Source organism: Phacochoerus africanus, chromosome 1, assembly GCF_016906955.1.
Source record: "Phacochoerus africanus isolate WHEZ1 chromosome 1, ROS_Pafr_v1, whole genome shotgun sequence".
Classification (NCBI taxonomy): Eukaryota; Metazoa; Chordata; class Mammalia; order Artiodactyla; family Suidae; genus Phacochoerus; species Phacochoerus africanus.
Window position 1 is genome coordinate 741,950 of NC_062544.1, and position 24,587 is coordinate 766,536.

At 61.6% G+C, this 24,587-nt stretch overlaps 1 protein-coding gene across 4 annotated transcripts in view; it reads right to left on the reverse strand.

Moving 5' to 3' along the window:
* The window catches only part of SLC6A3 (solute carrier family 6 member 3), a 34,141-nt gene extending 9,674 nt beyond the window's left edge, over positions 1–24,467 (reverse strand). For 3 of the 4 annotated variants that reach the window (XR_007131475.1, XM_047756606.1, XM_047754830.1), the window contains exons 1-11: positions 24,373–24,430; positions 22,322–22,645; positions 20,981–21,112; positions 15,962–16,178; positions 10,260–10,398; positions 9,490–9,624; positions 7,004–7,107; positions 5,470–5,594; positions 3,371–3,483; positions 2,178–2,306; positions 1,457–1,556 (exon numbers count right to left, since the gene is read on the reverse strand). Coding sequence is in view for 3 of the 4 variants with exons in the window: in XM_047756606.1 (XP_047612562.1) it covers positions 1,457–1,556; positions 2,178–2,306; positions 3,371–3,483; positions 5,470–5,594; positions 7,004–7,107; positions 9,490–9,624; positions 10,260–10,398; positions 15,962–16,178; positions 20,981–21,112; positions 22,322–22,607 (1,480 nt within the window). In the remaining variant the exon portion in view is untranslated. Of the gene's footprint in view, positions 1–1,456; positions 1,557–2,177; positions 2,307–3,370; positions 3,484–5,469; positions 5,595–7,003; positions 7,108–9,489; positions 9,625–10,259; positions 10,399–15,961; positions 16,179–20,980; positions 21,113–22,321; positions 22,652–24,372 lie in introns of all 4 variants that reach the window. The other variant, XM_047755522.1, reaches the window with a different exon arrangement.
* Between the last annotated feature and the right edge of the window lie 120 nt (positions 24,468–24,587).

Genomic DNA, 24,587 nt, shown 5'->3' on the forward strand with positions numbered 1-24,587 from the left:
CACATGTGGGGACACATTGGAGAGATGCCTCCATGCTGAACGCCCTCTTCACGTCCAACGCCAGCGTCAGATGCGGGGCAGCCCGCAGAAGTGGGGACAGGGCTGCACCCCAAGGCTGGTAGAGGGCCGTGCGTGCACGGCTGTCTGGAGAGACGGCGCCCTCCCCGCCTTCAGCGGCTTCGGGACGGCTTCCCTGTCCCACCGTGAGTGCGCATTCCTGGCTGCAGGATACAGGCTACGACGGAGGCCCTTCCTCTCTTTCTCCGAGGTTTTGTTCCGGGCGGGAGATTACGGTTTAAAGTAACAGGCTAAGGGGAGCTCCCTGGTGGCAGTGGGGTAAGGATCCAGCAAGTTACTGCTGTGGCTCGGGTCGCTGCCCTGGCGTGTGCGATTTCTGGCTCAGGAACTTCCACGTGCCGTGGGTGCAGCCAAAAAAGGAAAATAAATGAAGTGCTGGACTAAGAATTGAAAGTACAGAGAGTTTGATATTTAATTGGGAAAATGTGCTTGGAACAGGACCTGTCAGCTTAAACCTGCCAGTGCTGGCGTGTTTTGGGGTCGTAATTCCGGGGCTGAAGCAGAGACACCGACCCCCTCAGGGGACTCCAGGGCTGCTTTGAAACAGTGGGTTTTGCCCACGACAGGCCTCGGCTTTGAGCTTTCCCCCGAACTGCCCCAGACACCTGGGCAGGTGAACTGAGGGGGGCCATGACCCACGTCCCCATGTCCCCACGAGGGAGAGGAACGGGCATGAGGCGAGGTGGCCCGGGCACCGCACTGGAGGGGGCACGGTGTCTGCAGCGCAGGCTTTCTGGTGCTATCAAACCTGCCCCAGCACGTCCCGGGAAACACAGTGGGCGCCCAGGAGGGGCAGGGAGCACGTCTGCAGGCTGGGCCGAGCCTTGTCTGGAGGCCACCTGCCGACCAGCAGGTCCCCGACCTTGTGGGGCTTCTGGTCCCAATGAATGAGCCCCGGACCCGGGGTGGGGTCTGGGGTCTGGAATCTGAGTGGCGGCGGCACCAAGCCAGGGCAGGCGTTCCGACCTGACCCTGAGCACAGGACACCCCACGTCCCTCCCCTTGGCAAGGGCCCCTGCCACCTAGGTGCTGGTCCACTCTGGTCAGCGCAAGCAGGCACCCCACCTTCCCCAGCAGCCGGTGCTCCAAAGTCCTAGCCAACCCTTCTCGCTCAAGTACATGCAGAATGTCAGCACAGCACGACTACGTGGCCACACCGAGCGCCCCTGACGACAGTGAGGACCTCGGGGTGCCGTCCAGGCTAATTGCCTTCATCGCTCTAACTGAAGAGCCGGCTGCCGAGGTGACGGCTCCTGTGATGCTGAGGTGACCACGGTGCAGGGCAGCTTTGCCAGAAGGGAAGCGGCCCAGGGACAAAGCCGAGGCCAGTCGCTAGGACGGCACAAGGGCTGGGTCCTCAGGGCAGGCCCGCCCTTACCGTAGAACCAGGCCACCCCAATGACCTCCAGGAGCACCCCGAAGAGGATGGACGTGCCGGCCGCGAAGTGGTCCAGCAGCGTGAAGACGTAGATGCCGCCCTGGGAGAGAGGGGAGTGCCAGCTGAGATGGGGCGGGAGGAGCCCCGACGTCGCAGCCTCTCCCACAAACGCGCTCTTCCCAAAACAGACGCCTGGCCTGCGGTGTCAGCTGACAGACTCCTCCGTTTCCTCCTGGGGAGTTGCCCTGTGAGTCCCTGCAACTCACGCGACACGCACGAAACAAACCGCACAAAACCCTCTCCTCTGCTTTCCCAGGGCTCCAGGCACCATCAGCGATGAAAGCCAGAAACACCAAACGTGCCAGAGCCTCTGTGAGCAGGAGGACCAGGCCCTGTGTCGCAGGCGCGGGTGGGCCCCCCTCACCCTCCAGCCCCGCAAACCCAGGTGCTTCCCAGGGAGGCGTCCGGGGGCTGGAATTCTCAGGACCAAGTGCAGAGGCGCCCGGGGCTCTGCGAGACCAGGGACTCCCCATGACTGCGGCTACCTGCCCGTGCCCAAGGCCACCGGCTGTGACGGCAGCCTCCCGCCAACAGCACAGGTCGTGGGTGGTTCAGGGGGACGCAGCTCAGGAGACCCGCGCCTGTCTGGTCCGACAGCACCCGCCGCGCGGTCCTGCCCCGGATGCTAAGGGACCCCGTCAGGCGGCGGAGCGCTACGTACGTTGGTGACGCAGAAGAGGGAGAGGAAGAAGGTGGTCAGCACCACGAAGAGGGTGAAGAGCTTCCGGTGCCTGTGCAGCAGCTGGAACTCGTCAATGAGGCCGGTGATGACCGACTCCATCCCGCCCATCTGCAGCCGACAGAGCGGGGCGCTGCGGGCGCGGCGGGCGGCGCCCCGCGCCAGGCTGGGCCCTTTATGGGCAGAGTAGGGGCTGCATGGTGTCTGGGGTGCAGGATGCACCCCCGGAAGGGCTGCCCTCCTGGTGGACCTGGGGTGGCCCTGCCCTCCGTGGGGACTGGCGCAGCCCCTCTGCTGTCCCTGGGGCGCGGGGTGCATCACCGCAGAGGCTCAGCTTGGCTGGGCTTTGCTTTTCTCTAATTTGGGGATGGCCTCTGCAGGCCTGGGACTGACCCTGTGCCACGGCGGTGACAGCGCCGAGAATCCTTAACCTCAACTCCCTGCTGGGCTCTTCTAAGCAAACACCTGTCCCACAGGCACGGCTTAGCTTTGGTCCCGAGGAGGACTGGGCCTGGCCACTGGCCACTGGCTACGCCCTCGCCAGCGAAGCATGGTCACGATGGGGTGTCGCCCAGGAAGCCCGCTCCCTGGGGAGCCTCTCTGCCCTGCTCTGTCGGGACCACCTCCTCCTGCCGTTCTCAGGATGCAGCCTCCCCAGAGGTGCTGCCTAAGGGCAGCATCCACTCGGTGGGTGGGAGACAGGGCTGGCTGGGCCTGACCACTCTGCACTGTCCAGGGGGCTCGGTGAGCATGGGGGCCTGTGTCTCAGCTGTTGGTCCCCTCCAGCCACGGGCAGGAGGAGCCCACGTCCCCTCGTCCCCTCCTGAGCCCCTGGGCACACACAGGGCATTCGGTGCATCAGGCTGGACCCTGTAAGGGCGCCGCTGGCCGCTCAGGGGCAGGGAGAGCACAGGGCAGGAAGGGCCCGGTGGCCTGTCGCCCATGGCCTCACTTCCCCGCTCTGCCCTGTGCCGGGGGGTGGCGGGGGCAGAGGACGGCTGGCGGCCCCGGGGAAGGAGGAGGGGCGGGTTGCTCCGACTCCCTCCCCAGGAGTGGTGGGACCGCTCCCTCCCCCACGCGGGGCGCCGGGCAGGTTCGGGGCCGGCCTGGCCTGCGAGGGGGGGAGCCAGCCGCCACCCCGGGGCCCCGGCTCGCGGGGCACTGAGGTCACTCACGGCGCTGTCGATCCCCAGGGTGAGCAGCATGACGAAGAAAACCACGGCCCAGACGGAGGACAGCGGGAGCGTGGCGAGCGCCTCGGGGTAGATGGTGAATATCAGCCCGGGCCCTGGAAGCAGCCCCCGGTTGTCTGAGCCGTCGCTCCGCGCCCCCCCACCGCCCTGGGGCCCATGCTCCACTGCGAAAGTCCTCCCGTCTTGAATTTAGGGCCCGCGGCTCTGGGGACACCGGATGATGAGGGGGAGGGGGTCCGCCCCCACCCGCCCCCAGCTCTTCCTCGTCTGCACCAGGCTGTGGGGGTCCCCGGAGAAGGAGGGGGCTGGGCCCACGGCGGGGGGAAGGCAGAGGGTGTTACAGAGACCTCCCTGGGCCAAGGTGCCACTCTACACGTGACCTGACAGAGACACCGCACAAAGCCACGTGTTGCTGCCTCCTCCGATCTGCTTCTGGGAGCGGGAGCGCTGGCTCGGGGCAGGCACACCCGGAACCTCCCAGCGGGGGACCAGGGGGGGAGGTACAGGACCCGAGCAAGACTCAAAGGATCCCACAGCAAAGTGCTACTGGTCTATTGCATGGTTAATTGTAACTTTAATACGGCCTCGTGCTGAGTTTATTTTCCAGTTCTCCCCCGTTCCCCCCACCCCGTCCCACCCACCCTGTCCTCGGCGGGGTCTGTGTCAGGCCTCGGCCGGGGTCGGGGCACTTGCGGACCCTTCTAGGGAATCAAACAGGCCAGAGCCAGGGCCCACCTGCCCAGCTGTGTTAGGGGCCCTGGTGTCAGGGGCTCTGCCATTCCCAACACCTCGTGGAAGGGACACGGTTTCTGACGCAGGATGAAGCGTGGCTGGTTTGAACCGCTGTGCAGTCTAAATGCTACAAGCCATGAACCCAGGAAGACACCCATCAGCTTGGCTGAATTTAAGGCCAATACCCTCAGCTGAGTTAACTTTTCACCCTGTTTTCTTGAGAATTAGCGCCGTACACGACATTTACTTTGCTCATCAGGAAATGCATAGCAAGTGAGCGGTCAGCTTACTTCCAGGGTTAATGGAGGTCCTTGCAAGCTATTGCTCTTTATCCTAATAAAGGGCAAAAGAACGGGGAAAATGCATAAACGCAACGGTGAGTAAATCTCACCGCTCCGCATTTAGCTCGTATTTATTTGCGTTCCGTTTCTCCTGCCTTTATTGGGTTTTTCTCAAGGAAAGAGTACGGATTTGGAAACAGCAGCGAAAGCCTTTCCTGCTCAGGTCTCGAGGGGTCAGTCCTCTTTCAAAGTGAGGCTCTCAATGTTCAGCTTCCTGAGAGGGAGCGGGGTGGGACGGCGGGGCTCAGGGGGTGGCCCTCTGCTCCCCAGGCTCTCTGGGGAGATCCGTTAGTGACACCCCAGCCTTCAGGAGAGGAGGGGCCGCCCTGAGCAGGGATGGTCTCCGGGGGTGGCTCCTAAGGCTTGAGGCTGGTGGGGGGTGGCCCTGGAGCCCTGGATGGCCCCAGCTTCAGGCTACCTGAGCCATGACTGTCCACCCAGGATCTAGAACCAGTGGACAGCCCCCGACCCAGTGCCCAGGGGCCGCAGCAATCAGAGCCCCCCCCATCAGCTCCGCTCTGTGCCAGGCTCCCCCAACTCTCATGGGCACATGCTCTCGTGGGCTGCTGTGTCACCTGTGCCCCCCATGACCTCCCAGCCTGCAGACACTGCGGGTGGGGCCCTGGGTGAGCAGCTTGGGGGCATGCGTCTCCCTGGGTCTGAGACATCAGGGGACTCTCCGCTGTCAGGGAATCCCTTCTGAGAGTGTCACGGCCCCCAGTGTTTGGAGGGAAAAAGCTGTGAAGCAGATTAACTGCTCACATCCGAAAGGGCCCTGCTTCTTCCCGGCTGACCACACGGAGGTCCGGAGCCCGGCTGTGCGGCCAGCTGTCTGTGCAGCTTGGGTGGCTCTGTGCTCTAAAGCTGCAGTCCCCACGCGGGGGACACAGAGATGGAGGTGGGGGCTGCCCGCGGGGAGGGGCCCCGGGCGCCTCTGGTTTGAGGGAAAGCCCTCTAGGAGACCCGGACGCCCTGAGCCCTGAGGGAGGGGTGCCCGCGGGCTCTCACCGTCCTTGGCCACGTCCCCGATGGGCACGCTGTGCTTCTGGGCCATGTAGCCCAGGAAGGAGAAGACCACGAAGCCGGAGGAGAAGCTGGTCAGGGAGTTGACGGAGGTGGTGATGATGGCGTCTCTGCGGGAACAAGACACGCTGCTCCAGCGCCCGGCCCGGGCCGTGCAATTTCCAGTCATTACCGGCAACTCACCACGTCTGGGCAGGGGGGCTCCGGACGGCGCTGTCCCAGGGAGCCCAGTCAGGCTCTCCTGCCGCCCAGAGCCTGCCCGGGCCATCCTGTGGGGCTGGTGTCCAGTGACGGGTGACAGGGACACGACCTCCCTCCCAGGTCCCCCGCTGGGTGGCTCTGGGTTCTGACCAGACTTTGGCCAGAGCAGGTCCTGGGGAGACCCATTGTCCCTGTCGGCCTGGGGACCTAGAGGCTCTGAAGGCAAAGCTGGGGTCTGAGTGGGCAGAGCTGAGGACCACGGGGATCTGCCCACCTGCCCACAGGCTGCCAGGCAGGGCTTCTGACGCCTCTGGGGAGCTGGTTCGGGGCAGGTTCTGCCGGGTGGTGGGGGGTGGACCCCAGATGCTATGCTTCCCGTGTGCTCCTGGGGGGTCCAGTGCTGTCTGCCTGGGGACCCCATTCTGGGGGATGAGACTTTGGGGGGGGGGGCGTCGGCCCTCCTGGGCACCCGAGTGGAAGGACGTCGGCAGAGTGCCCAGACCCAGGTGGGCACAGGGTGGGTTTGGCACGGGCTGTGGCAGCCGCCACCCTCACCACCTCTGTGAGGACTGGGGCGGCCGTCGGTAGGGCCGTTTTGCCATAGAAAGAAAACGAAGACGGCTCGTGAAAATCAAAGAAAGCAGTCCCACACGAAACTCCTTCTGTTCTCGGAAGGATTTCGGGTCTAGCATGTGGCCGCAGGTCCCTCGCGCCATCCATCCCGGGCCGCGTGGTTCCCGCAGAGGAGCCGTCGGGCTGCGGGCACCTGGTGCTACCCCTTTCCTGCCTATCCCGGTGCCCCGGCATGGGGACACCGTCCAGGGCCCAGGCCCCCCGCACAGCAGGCCGGGTGGGGACACACAGGACCTTCCTCGTGGGGTCACGTCTGGGAGGCGCCCGAGCCCGAGCAGCACTGGGGGGACTGGCGGGCTGGGGGAGGGGGAGAGGAAGGGGCCTCAGGGTGGGTCCCTCCCAGGGAGGCGCTGAGCATCGGTCTTCATGGCTTCAGAGCCGCCCGTAAAGCAAGAGTCTGCTCTGCTCCTGTTCATCCCCCCGCCCCCCCGGATGCTCCCAGGCCAGGGATCAAACCCCAGCTGCCGCTGCAACACCGCATCCTAAACCCACTGAGCCACAGCCTCCCTGTTTGATTTCCATATGCCTCGGGGCGGCCCCAAAAGGGAAAAAGGAAAAAAAGCCAGCTTGTCTTGCCCTCCCTTCATCCGGACACAGCATTTCCTAAAGTCAGTGCCGCCCCCCGGTCAGCAAAGCACCCCCGCCCCCGCCTGAGTCTGCAGAGCCCCAGGGGCTGCGGGTGCACCTGTAGCAGTTGTTGGTGAACTTGTTGTAGCTGGAGAAGGCGATGAGCACCCCCAGGCCGACCCCCAGCGAGAAACATATCTGGATGGCGGCATCTATCCAGACCTGCGGAAGAGAGACGGGCTGAGAGGTCCCCCCGGGGGGGCGAGGGGCAATCTCAGGGCCACCCACAGAGGACCGCGCCCCCAGCTGCGAGGATCAGAACTTCAACGCAGCGTCATTCCGGACGGGCAAATGGCCTGGGCCACGTGACCGGGGACAAACCCTTCCCGGGGCTGTGTCCGGGGCAGGACCCCGCTTCCCTGCTCCTCCCCAGCACGGGAGTCGGTCTGGCCCACGAACCTGTAACGGCAGAAGACGCCGAGACGGTGGTGCCTGGGTCAGATCGTGCCACTCGCACTGCTTCCTTTCCTCCCCGTGGAAACACATGAAATGTACACACGGTGGCACACGTGGCACACGGTGGCACACGCAGAAAGGCCTGTGGAGCTAACGCTGGCTCCCGCCTCGGTGCGCCCGCTGGAGGCTGCTCGGGGGACACCCGGGCGGAGTGAGGGCCTATAGTCAGGACTGGCCCAGGGAGTGTGTGAAATGTCAGACACGACCTGCTCCAGTTAGGGTGACGTGAGACCACCCAGGGACACCGGTGCCCACCTCGGCCCTGCACGGCCTGGGGTGGGGGCGGGATGGAGGACAGCGGACCCCCACCCCAACGCCACCGAGGGTCACCCTGGAGGACCGGCTGGACCTGCTGCGTGAAGGGTTTGGGGGCTGGCAGATCCTGGGTTGTCCCTGTATGTCCCTGCAGGCCCCATACAGGCCTGGGGCCCGGACCTTCAGGTTCCTCACGCGGGGCCACAGGGCAGCTGCCTGCGGGTGACTGAGCGAGGGCCGGGACACGGATGGCCAGGACCAGGGGGGCCTTGGTCCTTTGGGGGGCACACCTGGCATCTTGGGGTCACCTCAGAACTGGTGACCCCAAGATGCCAGTTTGTTTCCAGATGGTGAGAGGGACCTAGGCGGCAGTGGGCCAAGAGGCCTCCTCGTGGCCACAGGCCAGCTTGTCGGGAGCAGGAGGCCGCAGACAGAGCTGGGTCCCTGGAAGCTCCTGCCGGTCTGGGCAGTGGTCAGTGTCCACCCCAGAGCCTTGGCACGTGCAGCCCACCTACGAGGATGTGCTCCCGGCCTTCTGTCCAGGCCTTTGCTCACTGCAGCCCCCAGACCCAGCTCTGAACCCAGCACTCCCCCCCTGCCCCTGGGGACCCAGCTGGGCAGCCTCTCAGGGTGACTTTGACCTGCCCTTCCCTCCTTCAATGGCTGGCCTCGCCTGTCCTGCTGGCACGTGGCCTCCCGGGACAGCGCTCGTCTGCCCCAGCCTGGACCCTGCCTTCCCAGAGGAGCAGCTCCACTGAGAACTTCAGACGGATGAGCGAGGGTCTGAGCCACCGAGGACGGGGGTGCCAACCCCAAAGGAGGCCCCGAGTCCACCTGGGCATCTAGAAATGGGCCCGGATGCAGGCGGTCTCCACATCAGAGCTGCGGGGCCACGGTGCTGTGGACACGAGCACGGATGCGGCCCGTGGCCCCTTCTGTCCTGTCCGGCTGCTGGCTCCTTCGTGGGAACTTCCAGCGGGGCCTGGACAGTGAGGACGCTGGCCCACCTCCCGCCACTGTGGGTTCCGTCAGGCCCCTAGGGACTGAGCCACACCCTCGAACCCCCAGGGGACGGTACTGGGGGGCCCGTGTCCCGATCTGGGCCAGCTCCCAACCCTGTCCCCGGGGGCACCTGGGGCACCTACCCCATACTGCCAAACCCCAGGGGAAGGGCACCAGGGTGGCTGTCTCTGAGGGAGGCTGCCCTCAGTCCCTTTTGCCACCCGGGAGAGCTGTGCAAAGTCAGCAGGACCCACAGGGGCCAGGGCGGCTCTGCCCCCTGCACTGGGCCCGGCGGGACCTGCCCTCTGGGGACCGTGCGGTTGGGCCTCCCGGTCTGGCCACCGTTCCGTCCGGCCGGAGCAGACATGTCTGACGACAGCAGTGACGCGCTGCTCGGGCCTGAGCCCTGCATCCCACCGCCGCCACGCCCGTCTGTCTGTTACTCCTGTATCACCCGCCTGCCGTCCGCTGCCTCACCTGTCCCCTCCCACACCATCAGCCTGACTGGCAGGTGGCAGCAGCCTCGGGCACAGGCCAGGCAGCCCCAGGTGCTTGTCCGAGGGCCCAGCAGTGCTCCCCAGGGAGAGGGGGCCGAGCAGAAGAGGCTGTGTGGCAGCGCGGGGACCCAGGTGCCCCCCCCCACTCCTCATTCAGGTCCATTCAGCATCCGGCTGTGCCCACGTGTCCCCTTCTCGGCCACAGGGCGAACTCTGCCCGGTGGGCCAGGCCATCCTGTAGAGCTCAGCACACAGCGGGGCGAGCGATGTGTTCCAGCCGGGCCTCTGCCTCTGGGACACGGGGCCCCGTGGCCTGGGTGGCAGACGTACTCACCGAGGCCTCGCAGAGCCGGTGGAAGTCCACGCTCAGGTAAGCTCGGATGCCGTCCAGGGCCCCAGGCAGCGTGATGCCTCGCAGGAGCAGTGCCAGCAGGACCACGTAGGGCATGGTGGCCGTGATCCACACGACCTGGGGGAGGGACGGTGTCACCTGGCTGCACAGGGTGGGCACAGGGCCACCCCACAGTGTGTGCTGAGAGAGGTGGCCCTGGACAGGGAAGCCCAGCATCCCAAACAGCCACAGGACGCCGGCGCAGCAAATGCTCCCTGGAGCGAGGCTGCCTAGGGTCCTCTGTCTCTACACGGTTCCTGGGGTTAAAATGGAACGAAGCTCCTGGCAAAGAAGGAACATTTCTGTTCCGCATGCGGGCTGCGGCGGGAGGCAGGGGCGGGATTTCTGATGAGCGCCCCGTGAGGGGTGTGCACGGATCCTGCAGATGTGCATCTGGATCACGTGTGAGAGATGGACCCTGGGGGGGGGGAAGAAGTGGGGGGAGAGGGGGGCCCTCCTGGCGTTATGAGAGGCTCCTGAGTTTGGGGGCTGCATGAGTAGCAGGTCAAGTGACACATTCCAGTCAATGTTGCTTTGTGCCCGGGGAATACCCAAAACACCCCATCGGAAAAAAACAATTATATTGTGTTCATCTGAATGCACTCTGCTGACACCACGCCCCAGCCCCGGCCCCCGGCCACGCCCCCAGCCCTGCCCCGGCCACGCCCCCAGGCCCCCCCCACCTCCCCGCCACACCTCGGCCGCAGCCCCACCTTGCCCGAGGTCCTCACTCCCTTCCACAGGCTGAAGTAGAGCAGGATGATGACCAGCACCAGACAGGACGTGAGCTGCCACCGGGGCGGGCCCAGGTCGTCGATGCCGCGGCTCTCGTGGAGGTGCAGCACGCCGCGCCTGGGGAGCAGGGAGAAGGGGTCCCAGGGATGCAGCCTCCCCACCCAGAAGTGGAACCAGCGCCCGCAGGTGCCCCTGGGGGCCCCCACTGCCCCAGAAACGCTGGCCCCCAGGCCCGAGCGGCGGCCCGGGGTAGGTCTGCCCTGGAGGCGCGGAGGAGGTGGGCGGGGGCATGCTGGGAGCCCGCAGAACCCTGCCCTGCCCCTTGCCCTCACCACCCGTGCTCTTCGAAGTTGGGGGAGGGAAAGGGCACCCGGGCTTTGAAGGAAAGAGGCGCCAGAGGCCGGGGGAGGCTGCTCGGTGACGCAGCATCCCGCTGCCCACGGACGGTCCAGGGCCCTGTGCCGGGGAGGGTGGGGGTGGGTGGGGGGGGGTGGGGGGTGGACGCCAGCGCGCTCGGAGGAATAAGGCAGGACATGCGGGGACCGGGCCGTTCTCCAAGGGTGGGGGCTGCCAATAGGCGCTCACAGTCCAGCTGCTTCTGGAGGATTCCATGGGAGACCGACATGGCCAGGTTTGCTCAGGCCCCGAGCCTCGTGAGCAAAGGAGTCCCCACCTCAACTATGGGGGAGCCGGCAGGGCAGGCAGGGGGCTGGCTGGGTGGTCCGCGAGCTCCCGCCAGGCTGAGGGTCACTGAGTCCCCTGCCCCGGTCAGCAGGGGGACTATAACATTGCCTGGGGTCCAGTGGGGGCCCTGGAAGGGGCTGCCCCAGAGCAACTTCAAGGAGCTGGAAAACCCGCTTCAAAAGGATGACACTGCACAGGGAGCAACTTAACTTCCTGCCAGAGCAAATCTAACGTTCTTTAAAGGAAGACAATGAATTCTAATATTCACCAATGCAAAACTCCCCAAGTCCAGCACATAGTAAAAAAAAAATTATGAGACAACAAGAAGCAAGAAAATGGGCCGTAGAGCCAGGAGCTCCTTCTCGCCAAATACAAAACTATGGAAGACACAGGCAAAAGGCCATCTGTGGGCGCATAAAGCACAAAACCCTTAGAAGAAAACAGAGAGGAGAATCTTCAAGACTTTGGGCTTGACAATGGATTTCTTTTTTTTTTTTTTTTTTTTGCTATGACACCAAAAGCACAAACAGCAAAAGAAAAAATAGACAAACGAACTTTAAGATCAAAAACTTCTGTGCATCGAAGGATGCTATTAGCAGAGTAAAAGGCAAAACGACAGAATGGGAGAATATAGCTGATAAAAGATTAAGATCTGGAATATATAAAGAACCCCCAAATGCAACAACAGCGAACCCCAAACAACTCAATTTAAAAATGGGCAAAGGACTTGGATAAATGCCTCTCTGAAGAAGGTCTATAGCCGGTCAGCAAACACAGACGCGATGCTCAACACCACTAGTCATCGTGGAAAAAGAGATCAAAGTCACGAGCTACGACTTCATACCCATTAGAATGGTATTAGTGAAAAAAAAAGCAACGCAGAAAACAAGCATCGTCCAGGAGGTGGACACATTAGAACTCGCGCATTGCCAGTGGGAGCATAAAATGCACAGCTGCTGTGGGAACAAAAACACAAAACACAGAATTATCATATGATCCAGCCATTCCACTTCTGGGTATATCTCAAAAGAACGGAAAGCAGAGACAGAAGGTCTAATGCAGGTGCCAGGGTGGAGGATGGGAGGCCAGGTGTTGGCACCTGATGGGTAGAACCCCAGCTCAGGTGGCGGGAGACGTTCTGGAGATGGATGGGGAGATGCTTGCACAGCAATGTGAAGATGCTTAGCGCCCCTGAGCTGTACATTTAAAAAGGGTTAAAATGGCAAATTTCATGTTTTGAATGTTACCACCATTTTTAAACCTCCCCAAAAGAAGGCAACACACTTTTCGGAAAAACTAAGGCTAAGAGCAGTCACTGCCAGTAAGTCTACACTTTGGAAACATCAAAGGAAATCTTCAGAGGCGAGAAGTCGTCCCAGTGGACACCTGGACCCACGTGCAGAGAGGGAGAGCTCGGGTGCAGGGCATGCGGGAGAGAGAAAGGTGCCTTTTGCTTGACTTTATTTAACATGTAATTGCTTAAAGCAAACGTAGTAACACTGTGCTGTGGCGTTACTAACAAATGGTGGAAACCAAGTCTGGGAGAGCAACTGCACAAAGGCCATGAAGGGAGGTGGAAGGGGCACCCGTGTGACATGTGAAGTGGTGAGATGCCCTTGGAAGGAGGACTGTGCCAGCTCAGATCTGCACTGTGAACCCTCTGTTGTCCACTGAAAAACTGAGACGGAGAGCTGGAGCTTGTCAGCAAATGGTGTAGATGAAATGGAAGCCTAAAGATTAGTTAATTCCAAGGAAGAAATCAGCAATGAAGAGAGGGGACAAATAGGCGAGTCAGTGGTGACACGAAAGACTCTGCCCAGACATGTGGACATCTGTTGATTGGCAACTCTAACTAAAAGGCGGAGATTGTCGAGGTGAATAAAAAAGCAAGAATCAGAGTTTCCATCTTGGCTCACTGGTTAACGAAGCTGACTGGCATTCATGAGGATGGGGGTTCAATCCCTGGCCTTGACCAGTGGATTAAGGATCCCACGTTGCTGTGGCTGTAGTGTAGGCCAGTGTGGCTGCCATCCAACTGGACCCCTAGCCAAGGAGCCTCCATATGCTGTGGGTGGGGCCCTAAAATAACAGGAAAAGACCCCCCCCAAAAAAGCATCCTTTCCTATAGTTTTCCTATTTCCTATAGCCCTTCCAGACCTGGTCTAACCATGGTTTGACCATGCCACATCTTCATTAAAAAAAAAAAAAAAGAAAGAAAAAGAAAAAGTAAGAATCAACTCTTCTGTCTGCATGAAACCCACTTTAAAGATGACACATGTGAGTTAAAAAGGTAAGAATTGGAAAGACATCCCATTAACCATTGTTCATAGGAAAGCTGGAATACTCATATTAATAGCAGAGAATGCTGATGTCAGCATAAGGAATATTACCCAGAGGATGTTTCATAAAGGGAAAGGGGTCCATTAAAAGACTCGATGTTCACAGACATGCATGTACTTCAGAACATGGATGAAGCAAAAGCTGACATCGCTGTGAAGAGAAATCGGCCAGTCCACAATTACAGTTAAGATTCCAACAGCCCGTTGCGGTAACTGGTAGAACAGGTAGACAAGGATGAAGAAAACCTGACCAGCAGCCTGGGCTGACCTGACCTACTGATCCATCTACCGGCAGGCACATCTTCTTTCTAAGTGCACAGGACACACCATGTACTGGGCCATAAGACAAGTCTTGGTGTATTTTGAAATGACGAAGTTTTATAAACATATTCTCTCATCAGGTCAGTCGGAATTAAATTAGAAATCAATAACAGAAATACATCTAGAAGGCCTCCAAATATTTAAAAATCAAAGAATAATCTCCCCTGAGTCAAAGAAGAAATCACAAGGCAGATTGGGGAATACTTTAAATGAATGAAAATGAAAACACAACATATCAGACAGGCAGGAGGCAGCTAAAGCCGTCTCTTAGAGGAAAATGTGTAGCTTTAAATACATAGCTTTCTAATTTGTAGTAGGAAGTAGGCAAGCCTGGTTTTGATAAGTGTTTATGGAACTGAGGGGAATTTAAAACTTGTTGGGTTTAGATGGGCCTATTTTGGGGTTTCCAGAGCCCACACGTACTTTGTAGGACTCAGAGCTTTACGACTTCAGTGATCATAGTTATCCTGGCCTTTTAGTCACTTCATGGTGGGATCAGGAACAGGTAATCCTTTTCACAATGATCTGCCCTACACAGTGTGTTTAAATTCCAGAAAACCCTTGCAGACCTGACGGTTACTGCGCCGTCTCAGGGACACCTGAGTTGTCGCCACCAATAGTGAGATCACCTGGGGAGTCCCTGATGCTGTTAATAATTCACTGTGTCTTTATTGATCCAAGACTTCCGTGCAAACCTTCAAAGCTCCCGCCTTTGTCCCAGGGTCACCTCCAACTACGGTTGGACACCTGCTCATGCTGATAGCCCCTCACGTGGAGGATCTGGGCAGCTTTCCATCTGAACCTTTCTTTTCCAGACGGGGAACTTCCGAGACACTGACTAGTCAGTTTTTCTTTTTTTAAAATCTGCTTATCACATACGTGCTTTCCTCCTAGCATATTCTTAATAATGGATCATTGACGAATCAGTTTTTTACCTATGTTTTTCTTGTCTGAAAATCTCTTAGATAAACCCTCTCTCTCCACACTTCCCAAACAAAGATAGGCATCCCCAAGTGACATTTCTCGGCACGTTTGGCATCTCTGAAAGCTTTCCTAAATGCTCTAAATTGCACCAAAATCCATCTTAACATTGTAAAAGACACACTAGCTTGAAGACTTGTTGGTGAAATGATCGGTGAACCCAGCCTAGAGAGAGCTGTCTCTGGATGTCCTTTAGCAGTGGACAGGTGGACAGGCAGCCACGCTGGCGTCTCAGCTTTCTGGTGCAGAGCCCCGCCCCTGCCACCACTGGTCCCTTCTACATACTGGCCCTGAGAGCTGGCCTTGACCTGGTCCTGAGACGCTGCCATTAAGTTTGGGACATGCGTAAGGAACAGGCCGGCGGCAAGATGCTGAGCCCTGCAAGACTGCTGTGGACGCATGCTCTGCTAGCTTTCCTTGGACAGAGCTAGCGCTTCTTGTCTGCCCATCACACCGAGTCCTAGGACACACGGGTAACAGCCTGGGGTTCCCTTTCTCGAGGGGACACCCACCCTGGTGTCTTTTAGGCAAATCTAACGGGACAGATAGCAGGTGGACTCTTGTCTCTGGTCCAGCCTCTGACAACCTGCTGCCACTCCCGAGAGCTCCCAGAGACCCCGGCCTCACCCCCAGCTTTGGACTCTCCCTCGCCAGGCAGGTGGGCTCTCAGCGCCCACGCCTGCTCCCGCCCCCGGCCTCCCAGACGCCCTCACTCTCCATCCCAAAGTGGCAAAACCACCTTCCAAAAAATTAAACAAGTCCCACCACCCACAGCCCTCGTCCTGCCTCAGCTCGCGCTTCCTGGAAGAAGGGCACCCAACCCCTCCCATGGCCCCTGCAGAGCTGCAGCCCCACTTCACTCCACTCCCTACCACCCCGGCCACTGTCCACAGCGGCCAGTCCTGGAGACGTGTCCCGTGGCTCTGGAGCAAGTGCTTAGACTCCGAGTGTCTGAAACACGCGCTTCCGACCTAAACACCCCAGGTCCCTGAACCGGGCAGCCCTTCTGGCCGAGTCACTCACACACCCACACGGCAGCTCCTGCTGGGGCCCGAAGGCTCAGATTTTCTCTCCTGCACACCCGAGGGCTCACCTGTCTCGACAGGGCCGGGAGAGGAACAGTCCCTTCCTGAGCTGCCAGAGGTAGGGCCAGAAATAAGCCCCGCAGGCGTCCAAGGGACAGAATGGGCACAGGCCAGGCCAGGCCGGGAGAGAGGCCTCCGTAGATCCTTGGGGGGGGCAGCGCAGGGCTGGGGGGTGAGCCCGGCCCCCTCCGGGACCCGCCTGGCTGCTTCCCCTCCCCCTCCCCCCGGGCAGAGGCAGCGAGCAGGCCGTCGGCCCGGAGCCCCACTCACTCGAAGTACTCGGCGGCGGGTGTGGTCCTGGTGTCGTTGGCGCTGGAGTTGGCGGCGCGGGCGTCGGAGCAGTGGGGGCTGTTCCAGGTGTTGTTGCAGTGGGTCCAGGGCAGCTCGGCCGTCAGGGAGGAGAAGAGGTAGTGCAGGGCCCAGGCGATGATGACGTTGTAGAAGAAGCCGATGTAGAGCGAGATAAGGATGACAGAGTAGCCCACGCCTGCCGGGGGGTGGGGGTCAGCAAGGTCAGCACCCCCCCCCAACCAGGACACAGCTCCACCAGGCTGTCCCGACACCCGCGGCACCCCTGCCACCACGGAGGCGGGGCCGACCCTTCCAGCTGTCCACGGCCGCCTCTGTCCACCCAGATGTGCTGGGGCAGCCTGGTACAGCCTGGTCACCCACAGACAAACAGGGTACCGAAGGGCCACCCAGGGCCGTGCACTACCCGTCAGGGTCACCCAGGGTCACGTAAGGTCACGTAAGGTCACGGCCACTCTGGTTCACCCGGGGCAGTCCAGGGCCACGGGCCGTCCTGAACCATCAGAATCATTCAGGGTCACCCGGGCCATCTAGGAACACCAAGGATACGAGCCACCAAGAGTCACCACAGGCCACTCCAAACCGTTCAGCGTCACTTAGAGCCCTCCGGGGCCACCAAAGAACCCCCAAAGTCCCAGAGCCATCCAGGGCCATCGACGGTCACTACAGGACAACTGGGGACATTCGTGGCCATCCTCAGCCTCCCAGGCTCATCCAGGACCATCAGGGGCAAGACGGCCCAGGCCATCCAGGGCCACTCGTGGCCCCACAGCTGACCACGCCCCCTCTGGACCACTCCAGGCAAACAGGCTGCTCAGTAGCTACAGAGCCGCCCAACCCCCCAGGGTCACACGTCATCATCCGGGGTCTTCCATGGCCATGGGTGACCACGTGGGGCTTCCTGGGGCCACCTGGGGCCTTTTGGAGACACGTTCAGGACCACAGCACCCAGAATTTGGGAGAGTCCTGGAGGAGAAGAGAGGGTGAGCCGTCCTTGGAGCGGCATCATGCTGACCCAGGTGGACAGACGGCCTGGCCTCCTGTTGTTAGCCAGGGCTCTCCCTGCTCAAGGCTGGGCAGGCACGGGTGCCTTCTGCTGCGGTGGTTTGCTGCGCGGAGCTCCAGGCGGCGTTCTTTTACTTCTCTGGGCCAGGGCTGGCTTAGACCACAACTGACTTGACTGGACAGGAGCCTGGTTGGGTGCCACGCCCGCCTGTGGCCAGGGAGGAGCTTGACTTTCAGGCAACCTTCGCAGGAGCAGCTCAGCTCGTTTCTTATGGGTCTAACCCTTAGGAGAAGATATTTTCATGCTCAGGAGTCTCCATTAAAATTCCCTCGCTACCCTGAAAGCAAAAAGAGAGGCACTGCAATTCTTTCAGGTGTAGATATTAAACACAGCCAGGATCAGGCGTGACTGATGCAAACGCCAGTGGCCCTGCTACGCGATCCCTCGGGAAAGCATGCTCAGCAGCAGCAAAGGCAGAACCCGACGTGCCTCTCGAAGGTCCTCCGGGGGGGGAGCGTGTCAGCCGGAAACAGCTCCGCACGGCAATTCTGCTCCCCGGACTCGCCCAGGCAGCCGTGCGGGCAGGAAGCCCTGCTGGCGTGAAGCACATCACAAAAGGCTCTCCCTGGCGGTGAGCCGGCCGTGGGTGGAAATCCTTGCAGGTGAAAACTGGGGACTCTGACTCCTCAGCTGGAACTTTCGGAGCTGAAAGGAGCCTTTGCTCAAACACCAGAGCAGATGCAGATCTGGTGTCGGAGGAGGCCTGCCTTTGCCCTGGGTCCTTCTAGATCCACTGCTGTGGAGACAACCCCCCTACCCCCCAGGCAGGCCAGCTTGCTCCACCGTCACAGTGGGGCTGATGTGGCCCTGGAGCATGTGGCCCGGCCATCAGCCCAGAGGCTCTCCCACCCAAGGGCGCTGCTTCTGCTGAGCTGCCGTCCGGCTGCCCCAAAGGCCCGGGTGAAGGACGGTTCTTAGGAAGACGGCTGCAAGGCTCCGCCAGTCGCTCTGTCCTCCGGGACCGCGGAGCCTCAGGAAGCCCTGGCCCTGGGCCCCCGAAGGGCGACCCCTCGACGCCGCCGCCTTCAAGTCCTCCTGTGAGTCATGAGGCTCACTGTCCTGCAGGCTCAGGCGTGTTCCTTTATGGGTGTTCTTGCGTCACAGCCTCTGAATAAAGCGCTAGGGACCTGCTTCCATCAGCTTTTGGCAGAGGAACTTCCTTCCCAAGGAGGTGACAGACTCAGTGCCCTCTGATGGTTCCTCTTGTCTCTGACCCCAGGAAGCTCAAGGCCAGAAGCGAATTTCAGTCACAGCCTGAATGTCAATTTTCTTAATTTTCAATTCCTTTCGGTATTTTAAATATTAACTTCGGGTGCAATTTATCTCAGGCCACGGAATAGCCTTTTTAGAAAAAGGGAGTGTTTGGTAATTCGCACTAAAATATTATTGACCCCAAAATATGGAAATTCTCTTCTACAGTCTGTGAAATTGGGTGGTGGTGTTTCCACACTGCACACGCAGTGGGCTTGACTTTGTGGTTTAAGCAAACATGAAACGAGCCCCCTCTGGTCTCAGGAGGGCACAACAGCCCCCCTTCTGCACCCCAACAGACAGTCATGCCAGAGCCCCAGAGCTTCCGGATGAAGAGCGAGTCACAGACAGACAGACAGACAGGCCCGAATGCCGGGCAGCTGGGGGGCTTGGGCCCTGGGGGCAACCGCCTCCCCTCCGAGAGTCGCGGTGGGGTGGGCTCCTCCCGTCGGCCCGAGTGTCTTCAGAACCTGGTCAGCGCGCGTGCGCACGAGAGCAAGGCGAGGGCAGTGCAGGGTGGTGGGGGGCAGACGGAGGAAGGTTCGCTTTGGCTGCCTTGCGGAAGACCCTTCCTGCGGTAGGACGTCCAGTGGGAAAGGCGCTTTCATCTGCTGGCCCGCGGCCCCGGGTCGGCGCCCTTTTCCTGCTCGAGTCTCTTATCCAAGCCCCTCCTCGCCGGACCCTCTGATTCAGCTCCGGACTCCCTGGGGGTGGGGGGCACAGGGTCCTGTCACATCAGAAGCTCTCAATTCGCTTCAGATTCGAGGGGGGTCTTGGACATCCGGAGCTGCAGTCGGTCCCTGGAGGCACATCGCGCTGGGTGAAGTCGGACCGCGGTGCAGCCGCCGCGCGCCGGCCGTGACTCGCCAGCGGCCCTCAGGTCCGGGAGGACGGGACGAACTCACGCGCCCCGATGTGCCAGTGGTGTCCATGTGGACGCGCTGCCCCGACGGTATTGGCCTCGCCCGTGAAGACACCCCCCCCCGCCCCGCCTGCCTGGCTCTGAAGAGGCGCCCAGGTCCCAGCCTCCTGCACGTCCCCTCCTCGGGACCGCCGAGGGCTCTGGCGGCTGTCCCAGGCCTGACTTCAGCTTTGACCTCTGCGTGCAAACCCCGCGCAGGCACCTGACCCAGGGCCGCCCCTCCCGCCGAGGACGCCTGGCCTCCCTGCAGCTCCATCACTGGGCCGCCTGTCACTTAGCCTGTGAGGAAACTGCTCGTGTCTGGAGAGTCACCCAGCGGCCAGCAGGAAGGAGGGATGCCAGCGCCCGGGAGGAGCTGTCATGCCGTGAGGGCGGTTTTCTCCTGGAGGGACAGCCCACACCCGTGAGGTGTCCCCGCTCCTCAGGCCGCGGCAGTTGCCCTCTCTACACAAACCCACGAACACACCCGCGGGGCGCCCTGGGGACCCGTGGGGCTTCTGTTTTCCAGAGACCCTAACTTTTCAAGACCTAAGAAGACCCGAAGACGGATCGTTTAACCATCTCAGCGAAGCCAGCATCTGAAGCCGGCACCGGCCTGGTGTCTGAGGAAACTCCCGCACCGTCTCCTGACCACGGGCTCCTGTGCGGTTGGTCCCGTGGGCGGGCGTGACTGGGGGCTGGACTGGGGGGGAGACACACGGGTTTGGGGTGGAGCCCACCCTGGTCTTGACCAGAGCGGCCGGTCCCCCCAGCCCCGGACCCAGCACCTGCATCTCCAAACACAGAACAGACGGCACACAGAGTACCTCCAGGGCTCCCGGAGGGGCCAGGCTCTCACAAAGCGTCACCACCAGGCTGGCCACCTGTGCTCAGCATGGGCTGGGCTGTGTTACCATGCTGTGGCATCATGCCAGCGCCTGGAGGGCTCAGTGAACAAGAGACGGTGGATAGATGGCAGATGGATGGGTAGCTAGAGGGAGGGCAGGTGCAGAGGGATAGAGCGTAGGAACATGGATGCCATCAGAGCGAGGGATGCAGGTAACAGGTACAGGGTGGCTACGAGGATGGCACATGGGTAGGCGGTGGCCAGACTGCTGGATGGACACCTGGCTGGCAGGCAGGTGGTTTCCACTCCCCAGTATCTCAGAACGAGCCCAACACAACGTGAACCTAGACGAGCAGTTCAGATAGAGACACTCACGCAGGGCGACGTGAAGACACAGGGAGAAGACGGCCGTCCCCAGCCCATGGACGCCCCCAGCCCGGAAGGAGTCAACTGCCCCAGGCCCGTGGGCTTGGACTCGAGCCCCCAGGACTTGGAGACACCAAACACCTATCACTTAAGCCACTCAGTTTGTGGCACTTTGTACGGCAGCCTTAGAAAACTAATACAGATGGAGAGATGGGTGGATGGATGGATGGATGGATGGATGGATGGATGGATAGATAACGGGTAGACGGGTAGATAGGTGATGGATAGAGGACAGATCAATTGGGCGGATTTTTATCTTTTCCGCCGTTTTAGCACTTTGACGGAACACCACCGCGCATGAACGGCAGGCTGGCCTCGCCTGGGACCAAGGGGACCCTTTAAAGCAGGGGCCGAAATTAAAACGACGTGTCCACGTGCATAGATGCCCAGAGGGACCGAATGCCCAAGCCGGGGTGACTGGCTGTGAAACCGCTCCAGCCGCGCCCTGGTCCCCGCCACACCAGGTGCGAGGTGGTGCCCCGCTGTTACCTTTCAGGATGGGGCAGATCTTCCAGACGCCAGCAGCCCCCTCCCTGTTGAACTGCCCAAGGGCCAGCTCCATGTAGAAAAGCGGCATCCCGGCAATGACCATGAAGAACAGGTAGGGGACCAGGAAGGCACCTGGGGGCAGAACAGCATGGTCACCTGGGCCGCGGGGGAAGGGCCCCTCCGACCACGCGTGTCTTGGGCCCAAGCATTTCCACCCAGGGTTCCCGTCCCTGTTTCTCCCTGAAGCCCTTGTGTGGCCACCCTTCCAAGGGTGGTGGGCTTCCTGCCGCCACACCTGGCCCCCCATCACCAGGGCCTGGACGTGTCCTGCCGTGGGTCCCGCTCCCCCCGACCTGCGGAGGCAGCCCCAGAGCAGAGCCCCTGAGGCCGCTGCCCGCATCGCGGCTCTGCTCCTGGCACTGCCGGCAGGTCCTGCCCTCCGTCCCCTCTCCTCTTGAGTCCTTTGGGGTCTGACCCTACCTGGGCCTCTGCATTTGAGCTGTCTCTCTGCTAGTGGGCGCTGTCCTGGGGCTGGGGTCCCCCCCCACCCCGGCACCCAGTTCCTCTCAAAGCCACACTGCACTCCAAGCACGAAGTCCAGGGCCCCTGGGCTCAGCCTCCTGAGACCCTCCTGAGGTCATACCGCCTCAAATGGGGGGCTCTCTTTCTGGGAGGGGTGCAGGGACACCCACAGAGCTGCCTGTCTTGGGGCAACTTCTGTACCCACTTAGGCCTCAAAGGGGGCCAGGGAATCCGCCCACCGGGGGCTTTGGAAGCCCCTCAGGGACTGACCCCCGGCCGCATTGAGGCCTCTCACGGGAACGAGCACCAGCCTGATGTCTCAGCCTGAATTTCTGGACAGCCCTGGCCTGTTTCCTAGTTTTCTACCTGGAGGCCAGATCTGGCAATTCCAGGCCTGGCCGTGCAGGGGTGAGGTGGGGAGGGGAGGAGACAGGCCTGTCCCCGGGACAACTTCGGCTCCTCCAAGTTCAAGGGCCTCTGCACACGTGTCAGCTGGTTAAGTCGGCCAAAGTGAAACCACCTTCGGAACCAGCAGGCAGGGCCGTGGCCCCTCCAGCTCCAAACCCTGGCTTCTGCTTTCCGGGCTCGGCTGGGGAGGCGGTCAGGGGATGGGGCGGCTCTGAGCACCATGTCTGTGGGTTTGTGACATCTGTCCTGGGAGGCTGTGCCGCGTGAGGGCTCCACTCCCCAGAGCCCTGCCCCAGCACCCCCTGGCCCTGGCCACGGTGGGAGGGTGAGGGGGGTGGTCCTCACTTCCCAGAGCCCTGCCCCTGGCCCTGGCCCCTGGCGGGAGGGCGTGGGGTGGGGGGCAGCACTCACCCCCACCATTTTTGTAGCACAGGTAAGGGAACCGCCAGACGTTGGCCAGGTCCACGGCGAAGCCGATCACCGAGAGGAGGAAGTCGGCCTTCTTGCTCCAGGTCTCCCGATCTGGGGCCTCGGCGCAGCTCTGCGGGGGGCTGAGGAGGGTGGAGTTCGTGAGCTGCACCCCATTTTGCTCCTTGACCAGGACCAGCTCCACCGCCTTCGGGCCCGTGGCGTTGGCCTCCTTGGCTGGCGCCACCGCGGAAGACACCAGGGCCACGGAGCACCTGCTGTGCCTCATGGCATCCGGGGAGCAGGAGCCCCGAGCAGCTCTTCCCTCTGGGTTTTCAGCCAGCATGAAAAAGAAGCACACACAGGAGAGCAAGGGTTGAGCAGCCAGAACAACAGCGTGGTGGGGGCACGAGCAGACCGAGGCGCTTCTGGCCGTTTTCCTGGGACAGAACGAACACATTCCAGGCCCCCTGGATGGAGGACCCAGCCAGGGTGAGGGCGGGAGGCAGGCGGGGGCGGGGGGCCTCAGGACAGACCTCCGCTCTGCCCCCCGCCCCCAGGTCCCCTCTCCCCTCCTGTCAAAGGATGGTGCTGTGTCATCTCCCATTGGCTTTGAGTTATAGTGCAAGACGTCCCCTGCAGCCTCCCCCACTGCCGGGGAGTCAGTGGACCATCTTCAGACAATGTCCCACCTAAGTCTTCACGACAGCGCACACACGTAGTTTCTACTCAGTGGCCAAAGTAAAGAGCACAACTTAAAACCCAAGGCAGCCACAGAAATTCCGAGTTTAAGATGACGCGTCTCCTCCGAGGAATGGCTGCAGCCACACCCACCTGTGGCCCCACCTGGAAGGGCCCGGCAGGGGCCGAACCTGCGGCAGGATCTCCTGGGTGTGCAGGACTGGCTCCTGAGGCAGCAGCTTTTACCAGCAGCTTTTTCCCAGTTAGCTCGTGGGACTGGGAAACACAACCAAGGAGAACAGAGGAAACCTGTCACAGCAAGAGCAAGGCGGGCGCCCGAGGCCAGGGGCAGCGTCCAACATGCCTCCTGGCATTTGGATGTTTCAGCGGCACCCGCGAGTGTGCTCGTGCACAGGCACACACGCACAAACACACGCACACCCCCCCGGAAGCAGAAGGTGGCAGGACGGCAGCAGGAACGGGGACGTTTTCCTCCGCATCCACGTTTGAACAGAAACGTCCATCAGTCATTTACGCAGCTCGTCTCAGTGACAGACCCTCAGCACCTTCCTGAGATGAACGAAACCCACGGCAAGGGCTTTCGTGGGAGGGGCACGAGGGCCTGGCCTGGCCGGGGTCCCGTGGGGGGCGCTGGGCTGGTACCGGCGGCAGGTCCCAGCCTTTTTGCTCTGACAGCAGCACTTGCAGGTGCATCGGGGCCCAGCTGCCAGGGAAAACGAGGCTGGGCATTTGAGGGGAGCCCACCGCGTTCCTGAGGCCCCGACCTCGGAGGCCAGGTTTGGGTACAGAAAGCGAACCAGGCACTTGGGAAGCAGAGCTCCGGTCTGTGCCCACACTCGGCCTGGGCCCTCAGAGCCCCACAACCCCGCGCCCCTCCCCCATCTGGAAAAGCCAAGGCCAAGCTGTGAGGAGAGGCGCTGGCTGAGAAGACCACCCCTTGGGACAGGGGAGCCCTGGCTCGCGTCTGCCTCACCCCTCCCAGGTCTGGTTCAACGGGAAGGAATCAGTCACAAACAGCCAAGGGCCGGGTGCCAGCGCTGCAGGGAAGCTGGGGTCGTGGGCGGCCCCCTGCCCGAATCACAGAGCCCGGGGTGGAGAACATCGCCCGCCCCTCTAGCGCACGCACCCCTCAGGCACTGCTCGCCTTTAGACCGCCGATGGCATGGCCGCGGGTGCGCTGTGCACCCCAGCCGTGGGTGACTTCCGGAAAGACCGCTGCCTTCAGGACACGGAGGCCCCCCGCCCCGATGGTGCCCGCCGACCCTTTGCAGCCGCGGGGTCCGAGAAAGGAGCGGAGGATCCCCAGGGGGACGTCTGGTGGGGAGGGTGGCCCACGGGTGGCCCGGCCTCACCTGCGCTCCCGGCCTCGGCTCCGTAGGTGGTCCCACTGGTCCTGCTGCCAAGTGTCCGCGAAAGCTCCGCTCCGGTCTCGCTGCGCTCTGGGCTCTTATCCTGCCGCCCTGCCTGCCCCGCTGGCCAACCGGGGCGCCCGCCCTCCCTGGCTCCGCCTCTGTACCGCCCCAGGTGGGCGGAGGACGAGCCTGGCCACGCCCCTGCACCCCGCCCT